Source organism: Aotus nancymaae, unplaced genomic scaffold (assembly GCF_030222135.1).
Source record: "Aotus nancymaae isolate 86718 unplaced genomic scaffold, 86718_ANA_hifiasm-v0.15.2.pri h1tg000011l, whole genome shotgun sequence".
Classification (NCBI taxonomy): domain Eukaryota; kingdom Metazoa; phylum Chordata; class Mammalia; order Primates; family Aotidae; genus Aotus; species Aotus nancymaae.
In genome coordinates, this window is record NW_026988422.1 from 74,940,328 (window position 1) to 74,960,618 (window position 20,291).

The 20,291-nt window shown below is 38.9% G+C and overlaps 1 protein-coding gene across 3 annotated transcripts in view; it reads right to left on the minus strand.

The window, feature by feature from the left end:
* Nucleotides 1–20,291, minus strand: part of CATSPERB (cation channel sperm associated auxiliary subunit beta) — a 191,023-nt gene that overhangs the window by 18,512 nt on the left and 152,220 nt on the right. For 2 of the 3 annotated variants that reach the window (XM_064375157.1, XM_064375158.1), the window contains exons 21-23: nt 18,090–18,229; nt 10,479–10,676; nt 8,161–8,271 (exon numbers count right to left, since the gene is read on the minus strand). In XM_064375157.1, coding sequence (XP_064231227.1) covers nt 8,161–8,271; nt 10,479–10,676; nt 18,090–18,229 — 449 coding nt within the window. Of the gene's footprint in view, nt 1–7,428; nt 8,011–8,160; nt 8,272–10,478; nt 10,677–18,089; nt 18,230–20,291 lie in introns of those variants that run through there. The other variant, XM_064375159.1, reaches the window with a different exon arrangement.

Sequence of the window (20,291 nt, forward strand, 5' to 3'; positions counted from 1 at the left end):
TAAGATGTTGAGTATCTTTTCATGGGCTTGTTGGCTGTTTATATATCTTCTGTGTTAGTCTATTCGCATACTGTTATAAATACCTGAGACTAGGTAATTTATAAAGAAAAGAGGTTTAATTGGCTCACAGTTCCACAGGCTGTACAGGAAGTATGGCAGCATCAGCTTCTGGGGAGGCCTCAGGGAACTTACACTCATGGCAGAAAGCAAAAGGTAGTGAGGCAGGAAGACAGGGAGGAGGAGCAGGAGGAAGAGAGAGAAGAGGTAGTTGCTACACACTTTTAAACAACCAGATCTCATGGGGACTCTATCATGAGAACAGCACTAGTGAAATGGTGCTAAACCATTCATGAGAAACTGCCCCCATGATACACCAGGCCCCCCCCCAACATTGGGGATTACAGTTTGACATGAGATTTGGGTGGAGACACAGATCCAAACCATATCATTTTCTTTGGAGAAATGTCTATTCAACTATTCAAGAACTTCACCATCTATTTCCTTTTCCTTTTCTTTTCTCTATTTTTTTTCTTTTTTTTTTTTTGGTGAGATGGAGTCTTGCTCTGTCACCCAGTCTGGACTGCACTGGTGCAATCTTGGCTCAATGCAACCTCAACTTTCTGAGCTCAAGTGATTCTCCAGCCTCAGCCTCCTGAGTAGCTGGGACTACAGACACGCGCCACCAATGCCCAGCTAACTTTTGTGTTTTTTAGTGAAGATGGGATTTTGCCACATTGCCCAGGCTGGTCTCAAACTCCTGAGCTCAAAGCAATCCACCGGCCTTGGTCTCCCAGAATGCTGGGATTAAAGGCATGAGCCACCATACCTAGTCAACTTCACCTATTTCTAATTGGGCAGTTTGTCTTTTTGTTGTTGAGTTGTAAGAATAATTTATATAGTCTGGATACTAGACCCTTACTAGATATATGATTATATGATTTTTATTTTTATTTTTTAGAAAGAAAGAAAGAAAAAGAATAAAGAAGAGGAGGAAAAAAGAAGAGAAAGAGAGAGAGAGAATGGGAGTATTGCTTTCTTGCCCAGGCTAGAACGCATTTTAGTAATGGGTATTGAAAACCTCTTTTATACCAATAATTATACTTGTTGTAAACAGGAAGGAATAAGGGAAGAAAATAACAAACGAGCAGCTAACCAATATTTCATTTAAACCTATGAAATGCTATGCGATTACTGAGGAGTGATTTACTTCCAATTATGTAGTCACTTATGGAATAGGTGTGAGATGGTAATGTATGTTTTATGTATTTGAAGTGGAGAGTTCTATAAATGTTTATTGAGTTTACTTGTTCCGGGTCTGAGTTCAAGTCCTGGATGTCCTTGTTAATTTTCTGTCTCGTTGATCTATAAAATCGTTAGCTCTTCTTGTTACATTGATCCTTTCGCCATTATGTAATGTCCTTCTTTGCCTCTTTTGATCTTTGTTGCTTTAAAGTCTACTTTATCAGAGGCGAGAATTGCATCTCCTGCTTTTTATTTATTTGTTTATTTTTACTCTCTGATTGGTTGATAAATCTTCCTCCTTCTCTTTGTTTTGAGTCTTTGTGTATCGTTGCATGTGAGATGGGTCTGGATGCAGCATAGCAATGGGTTTTGGCTTTTTATCCGATTAGAATATATATAACTTTAATACTGGCATTTGGTGCTAGCTGGCTGTTTTGCCCATTAGTTAGTGTAAATTTTTCGTTGTGTTAATGTTCTTTTCTTTTTGATATATTTTTGGAAAGGCTGATATTGGTTGTTCCTTTATATGTATAGTGCTTCTTTTAGAAGCTCTTGTAAAGCAGGCCTGGTGGTGGTGAACTCTCTAAGTACTTGTTTGTTTGCAAAGGATTTAATTTTTCCTTCAATTATAAAGCTTAGTTTGGCTGGATAGGAAATTCTGGGTTGAAAGTTCTTTTCTTTAAGGATGTTAAATATTGGTCCCCACTCTTTTCTGGCTTGTAAGGTTTCTGCTGAGAGATCTGCTGTAAGTCTGATAGGTTCCCCTTTATGGGTAACCTGACCTTTCTCTCTGGCTGCCCTTAGTATTTTCTCCTTCATTTCAACCCTAATAAATCTGGCAATTATGTGCCTTGGGGTTGGTCTTCTTGAAGAATATCTTTGTGGTGTTCTCTGTATTACCTGGAGTTGAGTATTACCCTGCCTTGCCAGATTGGGAAAGTTTTCCTGAATGATATCCTCAAGAGTATTTTCCAACTTGGATTCACTCTCTTCATCACATTCAGGTACACCTATCAAACGTAAATTAGGTCTTTTCACATAGTCCCATATTTCCTGGAGGCTTTGCTCATTCCTTTTAATCCTTTTTTCTCCAATCTTGTCTTCTCGTTTCATTTCACTGAGCTGGTTCTCGACTTCTGATATCCTTTCTTCTACTTGATCAATTCAACTGTTTAAACTTGTGCATGCTTCGCGAAGTTCTCATGTTGTGTTTTTCAGCTCCATCAATTCACTTATATTCCTCTCTAAATTGTCCATTCTCGTTAACATTTCGTCAAACCTTTTTTCAAGATTCTTAGTTTCTTTGCATTGGGTTAGAACAAGTTCTTTTAATTCACAGAAGTTTCTTATCACCCACATTTTGAAACCTGCTTCTGTTATTGGAACACACTCGTAATCTATTAAGCCTTGTTCCGTTACTGATGAGGAATTGCGATCCCCTGTAGAGGGAGAGGCATTCTGATTTTGAGTATTCTCTGCCTTTTTACGCTGATTTCTTCCCTTCATTATATATTTATCCGTCTGTTGTCTTTGTAATTACCGACTTTCTAACTAGGTCTTTGAGCAGACGTCCAACTTGTTGATTCCTAGCGCCAAAATCTGAGCAATCCACTGCGCCGGCCAAAACAGCGGTGTTAAGATTGATGGTGCTTTTCTGCCCGGGAATCTCCGGACTCTGCACCAAACACTGGCGCGCTAAGGCACCAGCAAAACCGCCACGCCGGCCACAAGAGTCGCCCTGGCGACACGTGGGGTTCCTCTGCTGGGAATCTCCTGGTCCGAGAGCAACAAATATTCGTCTGAAAGTGTGGCGTCCTCTCGTTCTCTGCGCTTTCACTGGGAACTACGAGCCCGAGCTGCTAGTGATCAGCCATCTTGGATCGATTATATGATTTTTAAACATTTCTCCTGTTCTGTGGGTTGTCCTGAACAAACGATTTTAATTTTGATCAGGTCCAATTTATCTGTTTATTTGCTTGTGCTTTTGGTGTCATATTTAACAAACCATGTCTAATCCAAGGTGATGCTGTTCACCTATATTTTCTTATAGGAGTTTTATAGTTCAAGCATTTACCCTTAGGTGTTTGATCCATTTTGAGTTTATTTGTGTAAATGGTGTGAGGTAGGGGTTCAAATTTATTCTATTTCATGTGGATATACAGTTGTGTCAGAACTATTTGTTGAAAAGCCTATTTCCCCTCCTTGAATGGTCTTGGCACATCTGCTGAAACTTAATTGACCATGGATGTATTGCTTGATTTCTGGACTTTCAATGCTATTCCATTGATCCATAAATCTATATGATCCATAGGTCTACATGTGTATCTTTATGCCAGTACCACATTGCTTTTTGTTATTGTTGTTGTTGCTATTGTTGTTGTTGTTGTTTTGGAGACAGGGTCCCACTCTGTTGCCCAGACTGGAGTGCAGCAGTGTGATCGTGACTCAGCATAGCCTCAACCTGCCAGGCTAAGGAATACTCCCACCTCATCCTTCTTCCCAAGTAGCTGGGACCATAAGTGTGAGCCACCATGTCTGGCTAATTTAAATTTTTTTTTTTTTTTTTTGTAGACAGGAGTCTTACTATATTGCCCAGGCTGGTCTTGAACTCCAGGCCTTAAGTGATCCTCCTGCCTCAGCCTCCAAAAGTGCTGGGATTACAGGCACATATGTGCACATATACGCCCATCTGAGTATTAACTGTAATATATAAATGCTCTATATCCTTACTTAGACTTTCGAATGCTTGATCTGACCATTTCTGAGAGAGCAGTGTTAAAGTATCTCATTTTTTAATGTGATTGTCAGTTTCTCCTTGTGTTTTTATCAGTTTTGACTTTACATATTTTGAAGCTCTGATATTTGGCACAGAGAGCTTCATTACCAATAAAACTCAATACTTTGGTGTTAAGTTGGGTCCACTCAGTTATTCAACCTGTTGACTTCTCTGTTTCATTGATTATATTTTTAATTTCTAACTTTTTCTGTGATATCTCCAATTTTTTCATGGTTGCAATATTTTCTTGATTCTTTCTGAAAATAATTATTATACTCATTCTGAAGTTTTTTTTCCAGTTATGATATTAACTTTGTTTTCCGAGGCATCAGAATTTTTTAGTTGTTGAGATTTATGCTTCTTTTTTATTGTGTAAGTTTTCTTCAAATGCTGGGTATTTTACAGTTCTCTGCTCATCTTTCTGTAGTCTATCTGTTACAATGCTGTTTTTTTTTTTTTTTGGAATGCCATCAAACAAGATTGGCAAGTATGGAAATTATTTTAGTTTTAACAATGAAATCACATCATTGGTTCATATGTACATACTCCCTAGAATGTGAATATTTTGAAGTGATCAGAGGCAGAGGTATAAGTCGTGAGTGGTCTGCCCAATCCTATCTTCCTAATTCCCTCTTGTCCTGTTTTTTTTAGGGAGTAATTTTGTAGAATAAGAGGTTTGGCAGGTTTCATTTGTGCAGAAAACGTCATTTTTATAAATTGCTCTGTGCTTCCTTGTTCTCATTACCCTAGAATCTATCCAGCAACTGTGGGAACTGGGCTCCAAGGAGGACCATGTCAGCATCTTAGTGTCTGAGACGGAGGTTCTTGTCTCCTGCAAGTGTCAGTCAGAAGCTGTCCTGGGCACCATCTGCCTCTGCAGCCCAGATCCCCACTCTGGCTACTGTAGCCTGTGTAGGAGTTGCAGAAGGCATGACCAGCTCAGCTGCACTTTCCATGACCAATGCTGCAGAGAACCTCCTTGTCTTTTAGTATCCTTTTACTTAGGAGTTGAAATCTCAAATTCCCTCTTTTGGCATCAGTTGTGTGTGAGGGGGTTACTTTTATTTTAAATTTTGCTACCAGTTATGAGCTCCTCATACCTATCTGTGCATCTCATTCAATTTGCTTGCTGACTTTAGAACTTTCTCAAATTTTCTGACCTCTTAACAGTACTCTTCCTATCATCTATTTATCTTTTACCTTCACTGCTACATCCCATTGGAAAATATGTTTATGGGTTGGGCGTGATGTCTCACACATGTAATCCCAGCACTTTGGGAAACCAAGGCGGTAGGATTGTTGGAGATCAGGAGTTCGAGACCAGTGTAGGCAGCATAATGAGATACCCATCTCTACAAAAATGTCAACATTAGCCAGGCATGGTGGCATGTGTCTAGTTCCAGTGACTTGAGATGCTGTGGCAGGAGGATTGCTTGAGCCCGGGAGGCACAGCTGCAGTGAGCTGTGATCGCTCCACTGCACTCCAGCCTGGGTGACAGAGCAGGACCCTGTCTCTCCTAAAAAAAAGACACCAAAATATGTTTATGAATGTTTCATGAAGTTTGCCCAGGAGAGAGTATAGATGTTTGTCATTTTGGTTTAATGATATTTTTAAAAATACAAACATAATCATGTTACTTTCTTGCTTAAAACCCTTAGATGGCTCTTGATTTGACTTAGGATAAAATTCGAAATCATTTCCACGGTCTAGGAGATCCTGCAGCATTAGGGCCTGCTGTCTCCAAACTCTCTCTCTGGCTCATTATGTTCCAGGTTGAATGGTCTTTAGGTTGGTCAGAGACACTGAGCCCTTTCCCATCACCACCCTTTGTGCCTGGTGTTGCCTCAGCCTGGAATGCTGTTTGACTCCCTTCCGGTCCTCTCTGTTACCACTTTCTCCTCCTTTGCTTGGTTAACCCCTACCCATCTTTCTGCCTTGACTCAGGAGCATTTCCTCTGGGATGTCTTTCCTGGCTCACTCATACTCTGTTTTGTGTCTAATTTACTATTGGCCTATCTTAAAGTCTTTAAAATGCAGATTTCAGGAAAGTACCTCATAGTTTCTGATTCAGTAGGTATGAGATGAGATTCAGAAAGATGCATTGTAAGAATATTTTTGGGGTGAGCATAGTGGCTCACGCCTATAATCCTAGCACTTTGGGAAGCCAAGGTGAATGGATCACATGAGGTCAGGGGTTTGAGACCAGTCTGGCCAACACAGCAAAACCCTGTCTCTACTAAAAAGGCAAAAATTAGCTGGGAGTGGTGGCACACACCTGTAATCCCAGCTACTAGGGAGGCCGAGGCAAGAGAATCACTTGAACCCAGGAGACAGAGGTTGCAGTTGAGCCAAGATGGCGCCATTGCACTCCAGCCTGGGTGGCAGAGGGAGACTCCATCTCAAGACAAAACAAACAAACAAAAATATTTCTGAATAATTCTGGTTCAGGTTATGCAGGGCCATACTGTTCAGAAGCCCTGCACTAGGTGACGCCATTTCGTTTGTATGTCTTTTTGCTTAAGATATACAAATTCTTACCTATTAGAGTCCAGGAAGCCACCATGCTTATATTGCGCATTGGTGTATTTTCAGAAAACGTCTGGATAGTGCCTGATAACACTGGAAATGCTGAAATTAACATTTGTTGGATGCATAAAAGATGCATCAAAAAAAAACCCTCTTATTGACTTAGGTATACATACATTCCCTATTTAACTCCCAAGAAAATCCTGGGGGAAAAACCCAGGAAACTAAGGATTTCCATGTAAACATAGTAAAGTCGTATTTCAGTAGAGGAGATGGTTCTAGTAATACAACAAGGTTTGTCTTTGGGAGAAACTGGACGTGGAGAAGAACTCAGAATCATAGTTAATCATTGCCTGGAGCAGAGCTTCTTAACCTGAAACCCAAGATATCACAAGAAGTCTGTTCACTTCCTAAGTGTGTGTGTGTGTTTGTGTGTGTGTGTGTAAATGTGTATTAGTATGTTTCACAATTTTAAAGCATTCCCTAAGTCTGTCACTGTTCTGGGCACTGGGGATACAGTAGAGAAGAAATAGATAAAAACCTCTACCTTCTGAACTTACCTTCTTATGGGGTCAGAAAGACGATAAATAAGTGAGTAAAATATGTAAAACCGTAGTAAGCGGTATGGAGAAAAACAAGGCAGGGGAGGAGGGAGACAGTGGAGATGGGGGTTAGGATTCTAAACAGAGTCAGAGAAGGGTTTACTATGATACTGACTTTAGAAAAAGCACCTGCAGAATCAGCCATGTGGTATCAGGCAGAAGAGCACTGACACAGAGGCAACTGTGAAGGCCATGGAGTGGAAAGGAGCCAGCATATTGGAGAAACAGCAAAGAGGCTAGCGTGGCTAAAGTAGATCAAGCTGGAAAAGTCAGGTCAGATGAATGCCGAGGCCAAATCATGGAGGACTTTGTAAACCACTGCAAGAATTTGGTTTTCACTTTGAATGAGATGGGAAGACAGTGGAGAGTTTTAAGCTAAGGAAACACTAATTTTATGTCTTTGTGTGTGTGCACATGTGTATGAATGAGTATGACTGTCTGTCTGTGCATGTGTATAGGCAGGTGGTTGCATTTTTCGGGAAAGAGATTCCAGGCATCCATGTGGTTTCCTTGAGAAGCTGCCCCATGCTGCGCTTTTCCTCTGAACCTAATGGCTCCTCCCTGTTCTCCCTCCGTCCCTCATTCCACCTCTAGAGAGGCAGGGTGCTGCTGGGGGTTGGTAATTTTCTAGGCAGAATTTTTGCAGGAGTTTAAATGTGCTTGCATTGGAGCAAGCCGTCTTCTTCCCTCCTGGACACCATCTGTTCACAGGGCTGAAGAACTGGGGGCTCCTTTCATTTGAGAAAAAATGCTGTCACCCCATCAATGAAATACAAATGGGAACGAGGGAGAGTCAGGGGAAAAAGTCTATTGAGACTTCTTGGCTCCAAAACTGTATCCAGGAGTAGCTGTAAGAGGAGGGGCTGAGGTAGGAGGAAGAACAGAGTAGTAATCATGATAATAACAGTAGCACCTTCTCATTTAAGACTCACAACTAGGTCCATATAAAATTTTACTGAATGATTTCCTGAATTCAAATGAGTATTAGTTTATTTGTAAAAAATGTTATTTACCTTTGACTTGTGAAATAGATTTCTTGGTATGGGTTTGCTAGGATCTGCATGATAAAAATTATCTGTGAGTGGAACAGCAATTCCCATATTAGACGGAGGCCTGTAGTTTATCTGCAAGCAATTAAACAAAAAAAAAAATGTATAATTCATTATTATGAAATATTTAATTTATAGATCTTGATTTTCTAGAAAACCAATCAATGCAAAAATTCCATTTTTAACTACAAGTATTAACGTAGATTTCTCTTCCCCAGCTCTTCTACCCCTCATTTTCCAGAATTTTGACAATTTTAACCCATGATAATGTATCTTGGATCTTGGCAATAAGTGAAAAAACTGCCATAAAGTCAATGCAATAAAGTTTAAACACTTTATCAAAGAGTCTTAGTGATGTATCACAATTAGTAAATAATTCTTCTAGTTTGGTTATTTACTTTTTGTCACAAGGAAAATTATAAGTAATAAGTTAGTTGACAAAGAGTAACATTTTATATTTAAAAAGAGTCACAAACTCTGACAAGACAAAAATTAAAATTATTACATCGAAACGGGTAGATATATAGTTGATTCTTGAACAACACAGGGGTTAGGGATGCAGACCTCCTGCACAGTCAAAAATTCACATACAACTTTTGACTCCCCCGAAACTTAACCATTAACAGCCTACTGTTGACTGGGAGCCTTACTGGTAATATAAAGTTGATTAATATATATTTTGTATGTAATATGCATTATATACTGTATTCTTACAATAAAGTGAGCTAGAGAAAAGAAAATAAAAATGCATTTACAGTACTGTCCTGTATATGGATACTGTAACTTTACATCATTTGTTTACAAGGTGAATTGTCTGGCTGAAATTGAGGGAAACTGCAGCTGAAGACCTCAACATACAGTGTACTTCAAGAAATTCACCCTTTTTTTTTTTTTGTAATGTCATGACTTTTCTCTGCTTCTTGGGAGCACTTCCAGTATCACTGGGTGCCATAGCCTTTTGCTCATTATAATACTTCATATGGGACCCATGGTGTTATTTAAGGTTTATAGTATTGCATGATGAAAAGCATATTAGAGCCAGGATAAGTCACTTTTTACTGTGATTTGCAATTTACTACCTAGATGAACTGCTCACATGGAGATGAATAGCCTCTCAGGGCATTTTAAAGGAATACTGGCAACATTTGAGTTCACCTAAATAGCAACAAGAGGTGGCTACAAAATTATTACAGCAGTATAGTGTGTACTACAGCTGATTTTATACAGTTATGATTTAATACTGTATCTTTACATTTGCTTACATTTCTTTGGCTCCATGTAGGATCTGTGTTTGTGTGTGTAAGTTTTGATAAATTTTAGCTTTTTGTAATAGATTTGTATATAGTTTATGATAGTAAATGATAAAATAGACTATTATCTCTCTATATTTTATGGATTCCTGACATATCCAACTTTTTATTAAGTTTTTTGATATTTTAAAAATTTATTTACTTATTTATTTATTTTTGAGACAGAGTCATGCTCTGTCACCCAGACTAGAGTGTAGTGGCACTATCTAGGCTCACTGCAACCTCTGCCTCCTGGGCTCAAATGATTCTCTTGCCTCAGCCTCCCAAATACTTGGGATTACAGGTGCCCAGCACCTTGCTGGGCTAATTTTTGTATTTTTTGTAGAGATGGGGTTTCTGCATGTTGGTCAGTCTCAAACTCCTGACCTCAAATGACCCATCCATCTTGGCTTCCCAAAGTGCTGGGATTACAGGCATGAGCCACTGTGCCTGGCCGATTTTTTTCTATATTTATTATTATTTTTTTAAAATTTCTTTTCTTTTTTTTTTCAACCATCCATGCTTGGATTTTTTCTGTATTTCTAAGCTATGGTTTGTCTGTGAATTTTTTCAATTGTCACAAAATTCCAAAAAATGTCCAACGTATTTCTTGAAAAAAGTCCACATGTAAGTGGACCTATGCAATTCAAACCTGTTGTTCAAGGGTTGATTGTATCAGCTTAGGACAGGTCAATGCAAGGGAAAATAGTTGAATATATCACAAAAGCCAAAGATCATACCAACATATAAAGTGCAAAATGACAATAATGGTGACACTAAGTTACCAGGAAAAGTAATTATTTCAGAAAGTTTTTACATTTTAGAAATCATCATCACATCCTCAAAATGACATAAGGATTGAAAAATAACTGTGAAGTGTTTTGAACCACTCACAAAAGAAATGCTAAAACTGAATAAGTAGGCAATCACACAAAAGTCACATAGCATTGCTTCTCTTAAAACAATATACTTAGATTTTTTTTTCTTTTTTACCGGCAAAGTTTTGATGAGGTTAAAACCCTGATTGTCTTTATGAACTCCGCTAATCCAGTCTTCAACTGGGATAAGTTTGCTAGGAATGTGATGCATAGATCTGAGATAACCACAGCTGCTTTTCAATATTGGCACCATTGTCGTAACAAAGCACTCAGTAGAGGCTGGCCACATAATAAATGCCAGTGAAGTTGAACCCTGGAAATAACCAAATAAATGAAGGTTATTTAAAGTAACTGTTATGGACTGAATTGTGTCCAACCAAAAATCACATGTTGAAACCCCAACCTCCAGTATGTCAGAATGTGACTATATTTGGAGATAGGGCCTTTAAGGAGGTAAGTAAGGTAATATGAGGACATTCGGGTTGGCCCCAATCCAATGTTACTGGAGTCATCATATAAGAAGAGGATATTAGGACGTAGACAACACAAAAACTGAGGGGCGGCCATATGAGGACACAGGAAGATGGCCACGTACAAGCCAAGTAGAGGGGCTGCAGAGAAAACCAACCCTGCCGATAGCTTGATCTTGAACTTGTAGCCACCAGAACTGTGAGAAAATAAATTTCCTGAAAAAAGAAAAGAAAAGAAGAGAAAACTGGCAGATTAGTGTCCTCAATAAAAAAAAAAAAAAAGAAAAGAAAGAAAAAATAAATTTTTGTTGTTTGAGTCACCAAGCCACCAAGTCAGCAGTATTTTGTTGTGGCAGCCACAGCAAACTAATATAGTGAAGAATATAGAAAACTAAAAAATATAGAAAAAGAAAAGAAATAGAAAAAGACATGACAGAAGTAGAAAAATATTTGATCAGAAAGCTCTGTTTGAGAATAAATCATAATAGAAAACATATTCTTTCCCAGGAAGAAATATATTCCAATCTAATTGGTTTTGGGAAACATTTGGAAATAAGCTAGGATCAAGAACATGAGGACTGGTCGGGTGCAGTGGCTCATGCCTGTTATTTCAGCACTTTGGGAGGCCGAGGCAGGCAGATCACCTGAGATCAGGAGTTCAAGACAAGTCTGGCCAATATGGTGAAACCTCATCTGTACTAAAAGTACAAAAATCAGCCGGACGTGGTGGCAAATGCCTGTAGTACAGGCTGCTTGGGAGGCTGAGGTAGGAGAATTGCTTGAACCCAGGAGGTGAAGGTTGCAGTAAGCTGAGAAAATGCCACTGCACTCCAGATTGGGTAACAGAGTGAGCCATCTCAAAAAAAAAAAAAAGAACATGAGGACTAAAGTTAATAATAGTGTATTCATAGTGTAGTATATTCAGTACTTTAGTATTTTCACTGAATCAGCATATTATAGCTGCTTTTACCACGTTGGAGCAAAATGGGTGCCTATATGAGATATTTATTCCGCAATGGTAATGATTTTACTACATATATGTGTCTTAGAACATCACATTGTATTCCTTAAACATACACAACAAAATTTATTTTAAAATATTTTTAAAAGACCTGTTAAATAAATACCATTATTACATCTAACTCATATCTTTGACGCTTCCCCATTCACTGATGAGCACCTGAATATTTGGTTTGATGATATAAATAAAATAACTTTGATTATTTACTTTTTTTCTTTTTAAAGAGATAAGATGTCACTCTGTCACTCAGGCTGGAGTACAGTGGCACTGTTATAACTCACTGCAGCCTTGAATTCCTCGGCTCAAGCAATTCTCTCACCTCAGCTTCCTGAGTAGCTTGGACTACAGATGTGTGCCACTGCACCTAGCTTTTGAAATTTGGAAATTTACTCTTAGCAATTTTGAAATGTACAATACTCTAACATTAAATATATTCACCATGCTATGCAAATAACTTAAAAACTAAAAAAAAAATTTGTAGAGACAGGATTTTGTTACCTAGGTTGATCTCAAACTCCTGGCCTCAAGTGATCCACCTGCTTTGGCCTCCCAAAGTGTTGAGAACACAGGTATGAGCCACCATACTTAGCCTGATTGGTGTACATTTTGAAAGTAAAATTCACTTAATAATCACTGTATTTCATAAAGATAGATTTTTGGTAGAAATATATGCACAGTAAATGTGCTCGATCCTTAAACCGTATTAAACAACAATACAATTCAAAAAATTCTAATTACAATTTTGAAGTATTTTTATACTTTAAAATTGTAGAAATACTAACAATCATAGCTATAGAGTAGTTTCTGGTAGTGGTCATTTTGTCCTGTCCCCATACTCTGTCACCCTAAGAATGATGTATTTTTATTACTTTTGTCAAACACATTGACCATGAATCTAAGCAGAGTTCCACTATTAAAGGAAATACAGAGGTCTAATGGCACAAGTTAAGTAAGATACAGGAAAGCTAACAGGAAAATCTGGAATGTTGGAGATTCTATAGTACAACTGACCCAATTTCCACAATTAAATGGCAGGGGAAGAAAATGGAGTAGTAGCTGCCCTCAAATAAAAAACTTAAGAGCTAAACAACCACATATTGTGTGAATCTTGTTTTTATCTCAGTTCAAACAAACTGAATATCATTTTTTTTTTTTTAGAAAATTAGGGAAATTTGGCTGGGCGCGGTGGCTCATGCCTGTAATCCTAGCACTTTGGGAGGTCGAGGTGGGTGGATCACAAGGTCAGGAGATTGAGACCATCCTGGTTAACATGGTGAAACCCCATCTCTACTAAAAATAAAAAAATTTCGAATGTGGTGGCACATGAGGCAGGAGAATCATTTGAACCAGGGAGTCAGAGGTTGCAGTGAGCCGAGATTATGCTTCTTTCAGCCTGGCGACAGAGGGAGACTCCGTCTCAAATAAATAAATAAATAAATAGAGAAATTTGATTATGAACTACATTTTATACAATATTAAAAAGTATTTAAAAATTTTTAGGGTTCATAATGGCCATTGTCATTATGTGGGAGATAATGTACATTTTTTAGAGATGTATATTGAAGTATGTAAGCATGAAATCACATGCCTGATATTCATTTTAAAATACCTCAGAATACAAACAAAACACATTAAATAGGGATGATGAAACAAAAGGAGCACAATCTCGACTATTGTTTAATCTGGGCAAAGGATGATGTATGGAAGTTCTACTTTTGTCTATATTTTAAAGTTTTCATGATAACAAAATTTTAGAACATGTAAGAAAAGTATTGACTTGAAAGGATTAAAGCCAGGCGCGGTGGCTCACGCCTGTAATCCCAGCACTTTGGGAGGCCGAGGTGGGAGGATCACAAGGTCAGGAGATTGAGACCATCCTGGCCAACATGGTGAAACCCTGCCTCTACTAAAAATACAAAAAAATTAGCCAGGCATGGTGGCACGTGCCTGTGGTCCCAGCTACTTGGGAGGCTGAGGTGGAAGAATTGCTTGAACCCAGGAGGCGGAGGTTGCAGTGAGCTGAGATTGCGCCACTGCACTCCAGCCTGGTGACAGAGCAAGACTCCGTCTCAAAAAAAAAGAAAGGATTAAAACATACAGTTAAATGGAATGAGCACATGTCTAAAAGTATTTATACTATGTGTCCCAATTTTAGGAAAAAAATAAGAAAATATTATAAGTTAACAGTTATTGAGCATTCTCTGGGTGCCAGGCATTGTTTTAGATAGGCTATTTGTATTACTGTTAGAGTAGGCAAAAGTGAGCAGGAAAAAGAGCCCCTGGCAAAGGAATCCTTGGAGATGCTGCCCACTGATTGCCAGCACTGCCAACTGACAGCGAATAAAAAAAAAAAAAACGTCTACGGTGGCAACTTCTGACCTCATGATTGGGCTTATCAGGCTTATCAGGCTTATTAGGCCCTAGCTGGAGATAAACCTGGTAGGGATTCTATCTGATGACAAGCATGTCCATTCCTCCAAAATCTCACCCTAGAGTAGCCTTTTGCTCATTATAATACTAAAAAGCACATCCTGGGTGGAGAATTTAAATGCTAACAAGACATTTGATATTTGTACTAGCATGTGCAATCGCAGCGCATGCACCACTCAAAACATGCTTGCGAGTAACACCCCCTCGTGCCCCTTCACGAATAATCTTGTAAGATTCTCATGAAGAAGGTTTCACCAGCGCTAGTTGGGGCGTCTCATTCTCTCGAGCAGCCTGCTCTGAGGGTATTGCCACTTTAAATAAACTCTGTTGCTATTTAACCCTTGCCGCACGTCTCTTGGATGAATTTTTTCCTCCAAGAAGACAAGAACTGAGGACCCCACACCCCTCCTGGTAACATTATCACATTTAATTCTCAAAATAACCACATGAAGTAGGTATAATTACTGTCACCTCCATTTTATAGATGAGGAATCTTAGCCACACTAAAGTAACTTTTCCAAGGTCACAAAATACCAGAAGTGAGAGCCAATGCAGGTAGTCTTTGCTAAGGCTCATATTTTATCCTCTGTTCAGAACCTTTTCACTGCCTTTTTAAATACCCAAAGTGTTAAAAGTGCTTAGTCATCCTTGAAAGATATGGCTAGGTACAGTGACTCATGCTTGTAATCCCAGCACTTTGGGAGGCCTAGGTGGGTGAATCGCTTGAGCCCAGGACTTTGGACTAGCCTGGGCAACATGGTAAAACCCCATCTCCTATAAAAACACAAAAATTAGCCAGGTGTGGTGGGCCTGTAGTCCCAGCTACTAGGGAGACTGAGGTGGGAGGATTGCTTGAGCCCAGGAGGTCAAGGCTGCAGTGAGCTGTGATCACACCACTGCACTTCAGCCTGGGTATCCGAGAGAGACCCTGTCTCAAAAATAACCAAAACAAAACAAAAAAAGATAGGATTAAGTATAATTTTTTCCTTCTCTTTCATAGCTTATATGCTAAATTTGCTATAATTATGAATATAATGTGGAATAATTAAATCAATCTAGTTAATACAGCCATCACCTCGAACACTTCATCATTTTGTGGTGAGAACATTTAGAATTTACTCTTAGCAATTCTGAAATGTACAATACTCTATTATTATTAATATTTATAATTTATGTTATATATAAAAATCTAATTATATATAATAAATAAAATATAATATATAATTTATAATAATTATTAATAATACTCTATTATTAACTATATTCACCATGCTGTGCAATAAGACTAAGAAATCCCCATATTCTTCCTGTCTGAGATCTTGTACCCCAGGTGTCCCCAACCCCCTGGGCTGAGGACCAGTACCAGTCTGTGGCCTGTTAGGAACTGGGTCTTATAGCAGGAGGTGAGGGGCAGACAAGTGAGTTTTACTGCCTGAGCTCCGCCTCCTGTCAGATCAGCAGCAGCATTAAATTCTCACAGGAGCTCGACCCCTATTGTGAACTGCACATGCGAGGGATCCAGGTTGCATGTTCCTTATGAGAATCTAATGCCTGATGATCTGAGGTGGAACAGTTTGACCCTGAAACCATGCCCCTCCATCCCAGTTCATGGAAAAACTGTCCTCCATGAAAACTGGTTCCTGGTGCCAAAAAGGTTGGAGACCACTGTTGTACCCTTTGACTAGCTCTCTTACCTCCACCTCTGTAACCACCATTTTGTTTTTTGCTTCTATGAGTTCAGTTTTTTACATTTCACATACAAGTAAGGATGTGCAATATTTACCTTTCTGTGCCTGGCTTATTTCACTTAGCATAATGTTCCAATTCCATCATATTGTTGCAAATGACAGACTTGACTTCTTTCAAAAGGCTAAGTAGTATTCCACTGTGTATATATTCCTATACCTCATTTTCTTTATCCATTCATCTGTTAATAAACCTTTAGGTTGACCCCATAACTTGGCTATTGTGAATAGGGCTTCCACAAACACTGGCATGCAGACATCTTTTTGACAACCAGATTTGAAATGTTTTGGGTAAATACCTAGATGTGAGATTGCTAGATCATACGGTAACTCTATTTTTAGTTTTTTGAGGATCATCCACACCGTTTTCCTTAGCTCTGCTAATTTACATTCCCAGCAATAGTGTACAACGGTTCCCTTTTCTCCACATCCTCACCAAAACTCACCTTTCATCTTTCATCACTTTCTACCTCACACATTTATGCAATTATAAACTGTTAATATATAATAGGAAAAAAAAGGAAAAATGTCAAAGAGCAATTGATTCCGTGTCTGTATCTAGTCCTCTCCAGTGATATTTTTGTGGTTCTCATTTACTGAATAAAGTAATGCTAACAATGTGTACATACCCTGGTAAGTGTCCACTGTTAAAAAAAATCTTGACTTGTAAATGTATTATTTGAAAACTGTTTGTTTTTCCTGAGGAATTGAGAGATTTCTTCCTCCTAGATAACAGGAGTTTAGTAAGCTACATGTGTTTTATTTTTCACCATTTAGTTTTTATTTAGTAATTAATCTTTATCACAATTTCAATAACTAAATCATACTAAGTACATATTAAGACCATGGTGTAAATAATAAGCCTTTATTTCAACTAATGAATTTCTTATTATTTAAAGTGTTCCCTATTTTTATTTTTGAGATGGAGTTTTGGTCTTGTTGCCCAGGCTGGAGTGCAGTGGCATGATCTTGGCTCACCACAACCTCTGCCTTCCAGGTTCAAGCCATTCTCCTACCTCAGCCTCCCAAACTGGGATTACAGGTATGTGCCACTGTGCCTGGCTAATTTTTTGTATTTTCAGTAGAAATGGGGTTTCTCTATGGTAGTCAGGCAGGTCTTGAACTCCTAACCTCAGGTGGTCTGCCCGCCTTGGCCTCCCAAAGTGTTGGGATTACAGGTGTGAGCCACTGCACCCTGCCTGTGTTCCCTATTTTTAAACAGTTGAAGGAAGAAATCTAATTAACTGTATACACATATAAAGCAATAAAAAGTAGTTCAAGTTAAACAACAACAAAACAATAAATGATCTCAATTGCTACTGTTTCTTATTACCTTTTTCTTTAATTTTTAATGGGCTATTTGCAAAAATTATAAATTGAACATATAAAATTGCCAAGGTTTACTATGTTTTTGTCTGCAAAAGGGTAATTTCATATATCTCAACCTAATTATTATTATTATTATTTGAGATGGAGTCTTGATCTGTCGCCCAGGCTGGAGTGTAGTGCCGTGATCTTGGCTCACTGCAAACCTCCACCTTCTGGGTTCAAGCAATTCTTCTCCCTCAGCCTCCCGAGTAGCTGGGACTACAGGTGTGTGTCACCATCCCTGGCTAAATTTTTGTATTTTCAGTAGAAACGGGGTTTCACCACGTTAGCCAAATGGTCTCAATCTCCTGACCTTGTGATCTGCCTGCCTCGGTCTCCCAAAGTGCTCGGATTATAGGCGTGAGCCACTGAACACAGCCTTAATATTTTTGTGGTAAAAAAATATATATCTGAAATGTGCAGTTACCATCAGTGGCATCTCAAATTTTTGTTTGTTTGTTAAGTCTGATAAATATATAAGTGGTTACTAAAAATATTATGTAGGACATAAATCTATTTTTATAAAATTATTAAATGTTTTCTTCAGTGTATTTATCCTTGTAACCCTATACTCTCATGTGTGTACTTATAAATAGAGATGTTTAAAATGATGCTCATTAAATGTTAATAGTAGTTGTTTTAGAAAATATTTTCATTAGTAGGAGATGTTTTGTAATTGAAGAAAATCCTACCTGACGTAAAGCTTTGCTAGCTGCAGAAATATTTATTAGATAACTGTCAGTATCATCAAAAGTGACTTCAGCTGTAACTTCCAACAAATTAGGGTTTCCAACAAACACAGTCAGTAGTGGTATTTCAAGTTTTCGAAAACCTATGGAAACAAGGTTAGCAGTTAATAATACATAATGAAAACTGTAAACTCAATTTAATAATGATTGGCTAATCAGACTTTAGAACATCAACAGAATCTATTCTGTAGGTTGCACAATGGCTGCACATATAGTTAGCAATTTATATAGTCAACTTTAATAGTGCCGTTACAGGAAAGGGGTTCTGATCCAGACCCCAAGAGAGAGTTCTCAAGTCTCATACAAGAAAGAATTCAGGGGAAGTCCACAGAGTAAAGTGAAAGCAAGTTTATTAAGAAAGTAGAGGAATAAAAGAATGGCTAGTCCATAGACAGAGCTGGTGGTTGCCCATTTTTATGGTTATTTCTTGATGATATGCTAAATAAGGGGCAGATTATTCATGCCTCGCCTTTTTAGACCACATAGGGTAACTTCCTGACATTGCCATGGCATTTGTAAACTGTCATGGCGCTGATGGGAGTGCAGCAGTAAGGAAAACCAGAGGTCGCTCTCACAACCATCTTGGTTTTGGTGGCGCAAACTGTTTTATCAGCAAGGTCTTTATGATCTGTATCTTATGCTGACCTCATATCTCGTCCTGTGACTTGGTGTTATATATACATTTTTGGTGCTGCAAAAGAAGTAGCACTAGAATATTAGCTATAGAGAAGGATGCGTCTCACAGATAGAGCAATGGTGAGCGCACACCTGAACAAGGGAGGGAAAGAGGTTCTTATCCCTGACATAGCCCCTACTGATGTGTCATTCCCCTATTGGCTAGGGTTAGACTGCACGGTCCAAGCTAATTCCGATTGGCTGCTTTAAAGAGAGCAGGGTAAGAGCCAGAGAGGCGGGGTGAGTGGTTTTGTGGGAAAAATGGTTATGGCAGAGCAGGTGACTAGGGATGACTCAGGTCAGAGCAGGTGACCAGGATGAGTCAGGATGGAGCAGGTGACCGGAGCAGGTGATCAGGATGAGTCAGGATGGAGCGGGGGACTGGGGCAACAGATGTGAACTACTAATTAGAACTGGTAGGAAAGTTGTTTGCTGAAACTAGAGGCAAGGGGGTGCAGAGAACCAGGAAGTTAAACTTTAAAATGGAGAATTAAAGAATGAGAGCTGAACATACAGACACACTGATTCTTTGAAGTAAAACTTGGAGATCACTATATCTAACACTTAGAATGCCTTAACTGTCTGGGAATGCAGCCCAGTAGGTCTCAGCCTCATTTTACCTAGCTCCTATTCAAGATGGAGCTGCTCTCATTCAAATACCTTTAACAGTTCTCAGACAAATTTAACTTTACAGATATTTTTTCCTATTTTCTCAGAGAAACATTGTTTCCCTCATCCTCAGCCTGGTTCTCAAATGCTAATCAAGATCTCAGATAATACTGCCTATTCTGAGTTGGTTGATTAATAGAAAAACTGAAGGGTACATGCTCAATTGAAAGGCCTCCAGTCAATCGTTGCCAACAGAAAATGCTTATGCATTTCAAAGAAAATATTTCACCAGGCCAATTGCTACCTGCAGGCCACCTGTTTGCATCCTTGCCATACTGAGGACTTTAAGGGAAAAACAGATTTGAAATACTATGTAGTCTAACTGCGTCTTTACCGATCAGTAAGCCAGAATTTAAAAGAAATAAATGATTTGCCTCAGGTCTCACTTGCAACTGTTCCCCTTAAACTAAAGTGACCTAGCCAGTGCTTCCTAGCCTTTACCTGGAGATTTTGTTGAAATGCAGATTGAGCAGGTCTGGAGTGAGGCCTGAGGTTCTGCATTTCTTTTTCTTTTCTTTTCTTTTTTTTGAGATATAGTCTTGCTCTGTCACCCAGGCCACCAGGCTAGGAGGACAGTGGCGCGATCTCTGCTCACTGCAACCTCTGCCTCCCAGGTTCAAGTGATTCTCGTGTCTCAGCCTCCTGAGTAGCTGCCTCCTGAGTAGCTGGGATTACAGGCGCCCACCACCACGCCCATCTAGTTTTTGTGTTTTTAGTAGAGACAGGGTTTCGCCATGTTGCCCAAGCTGGTCTCGAACTCCAGGGCTCAAACGATACACCTGCTTTGGCCTCCCAAAGTGC